The sequence below is a fragment of the Bison bison genome, unplaced genomic scaffold (genome assembly GCF_000754665.1).
Source record: "Bison bison bison isolate TAMUID 2011002044 unplaced genomic scaffold, Bison_UMD1.0 scf7180017864334, whole genome shotgun sequence".
Taxonomy (NCBI): Eukaryota; Metazoa; Chordata; class Mammalia; order Artiodactyla; family Bovidae; genus Bison; species Bison bison.
Genome location: NW_011494906.1, coordinates 1,036,299 through 1,036,789, shown reverse-complemented (window position 1 = coordinate 1,036,789; position 491 = coordinate 1,036,299). Strand labels below are relative to the sequence as shown.

The window sequence follows — 491 nt, the reverse complement described above, 5'->3', positions numbered from 1 at the left end:
ACATCAGGGGCTTTAATCTCTCCTTCTACTTTTGGAACTGTAACGTCATAATCTCCTTTCATTTTAGGGCCTTTCAAATGCAAACTGACATCTGGCATGGATATCTTCTGAGGCTTTATATTCATTTCTGGCAATTTAAATTTAGGACCTTTTACTTTTGCATCGGGACCTTCAATGTTCACATCTGGAACTTCAACATCCACCTTCGGTCCTGAGACGTCTATGTCAGCCTTGGGCAGATTCACATCGACTTCTGGGCCCTCTCCTTTGAAGCCAGGCATGCTGAATTTGGGCATTTTTATCTTGGGCATCTTCAGGTGCCAGTCTGGGCCTTGAACATCTACGTCTGGGATATCAACATCCACTTTGGGGCCTTTGATGTCCACATCTGGCCCTTTCAGATCCCCTTCAACTTTGGGCAGAGAAACATCCACATCCCCTTTCACCGTGGGGCCCTTGAGGTTTAAATCAATGTCAGGCATGGAGATCTT

At 45.6% G+C, this 491-nt stretch overlaps 1 protein-coding gene across 1 annotated transcript in view; it reads right to left on the bottom strand.

Annotated features, from left to right (window-relative positions):
- AHNAK (AHNAK nucleoprotein) overlaps positions 1-491 on the bottom strand; it is a 29,447-nt gene that overhangs the window by 12,660 nt on the left and 16,296 nt on the right. The window contains 1 exon segment of the mRNA XM_010854057.1: positions 3-488. Within this exon segment, the coding sequence (XP_010852359.1) occupies positions 3-488 (486 nt within the window).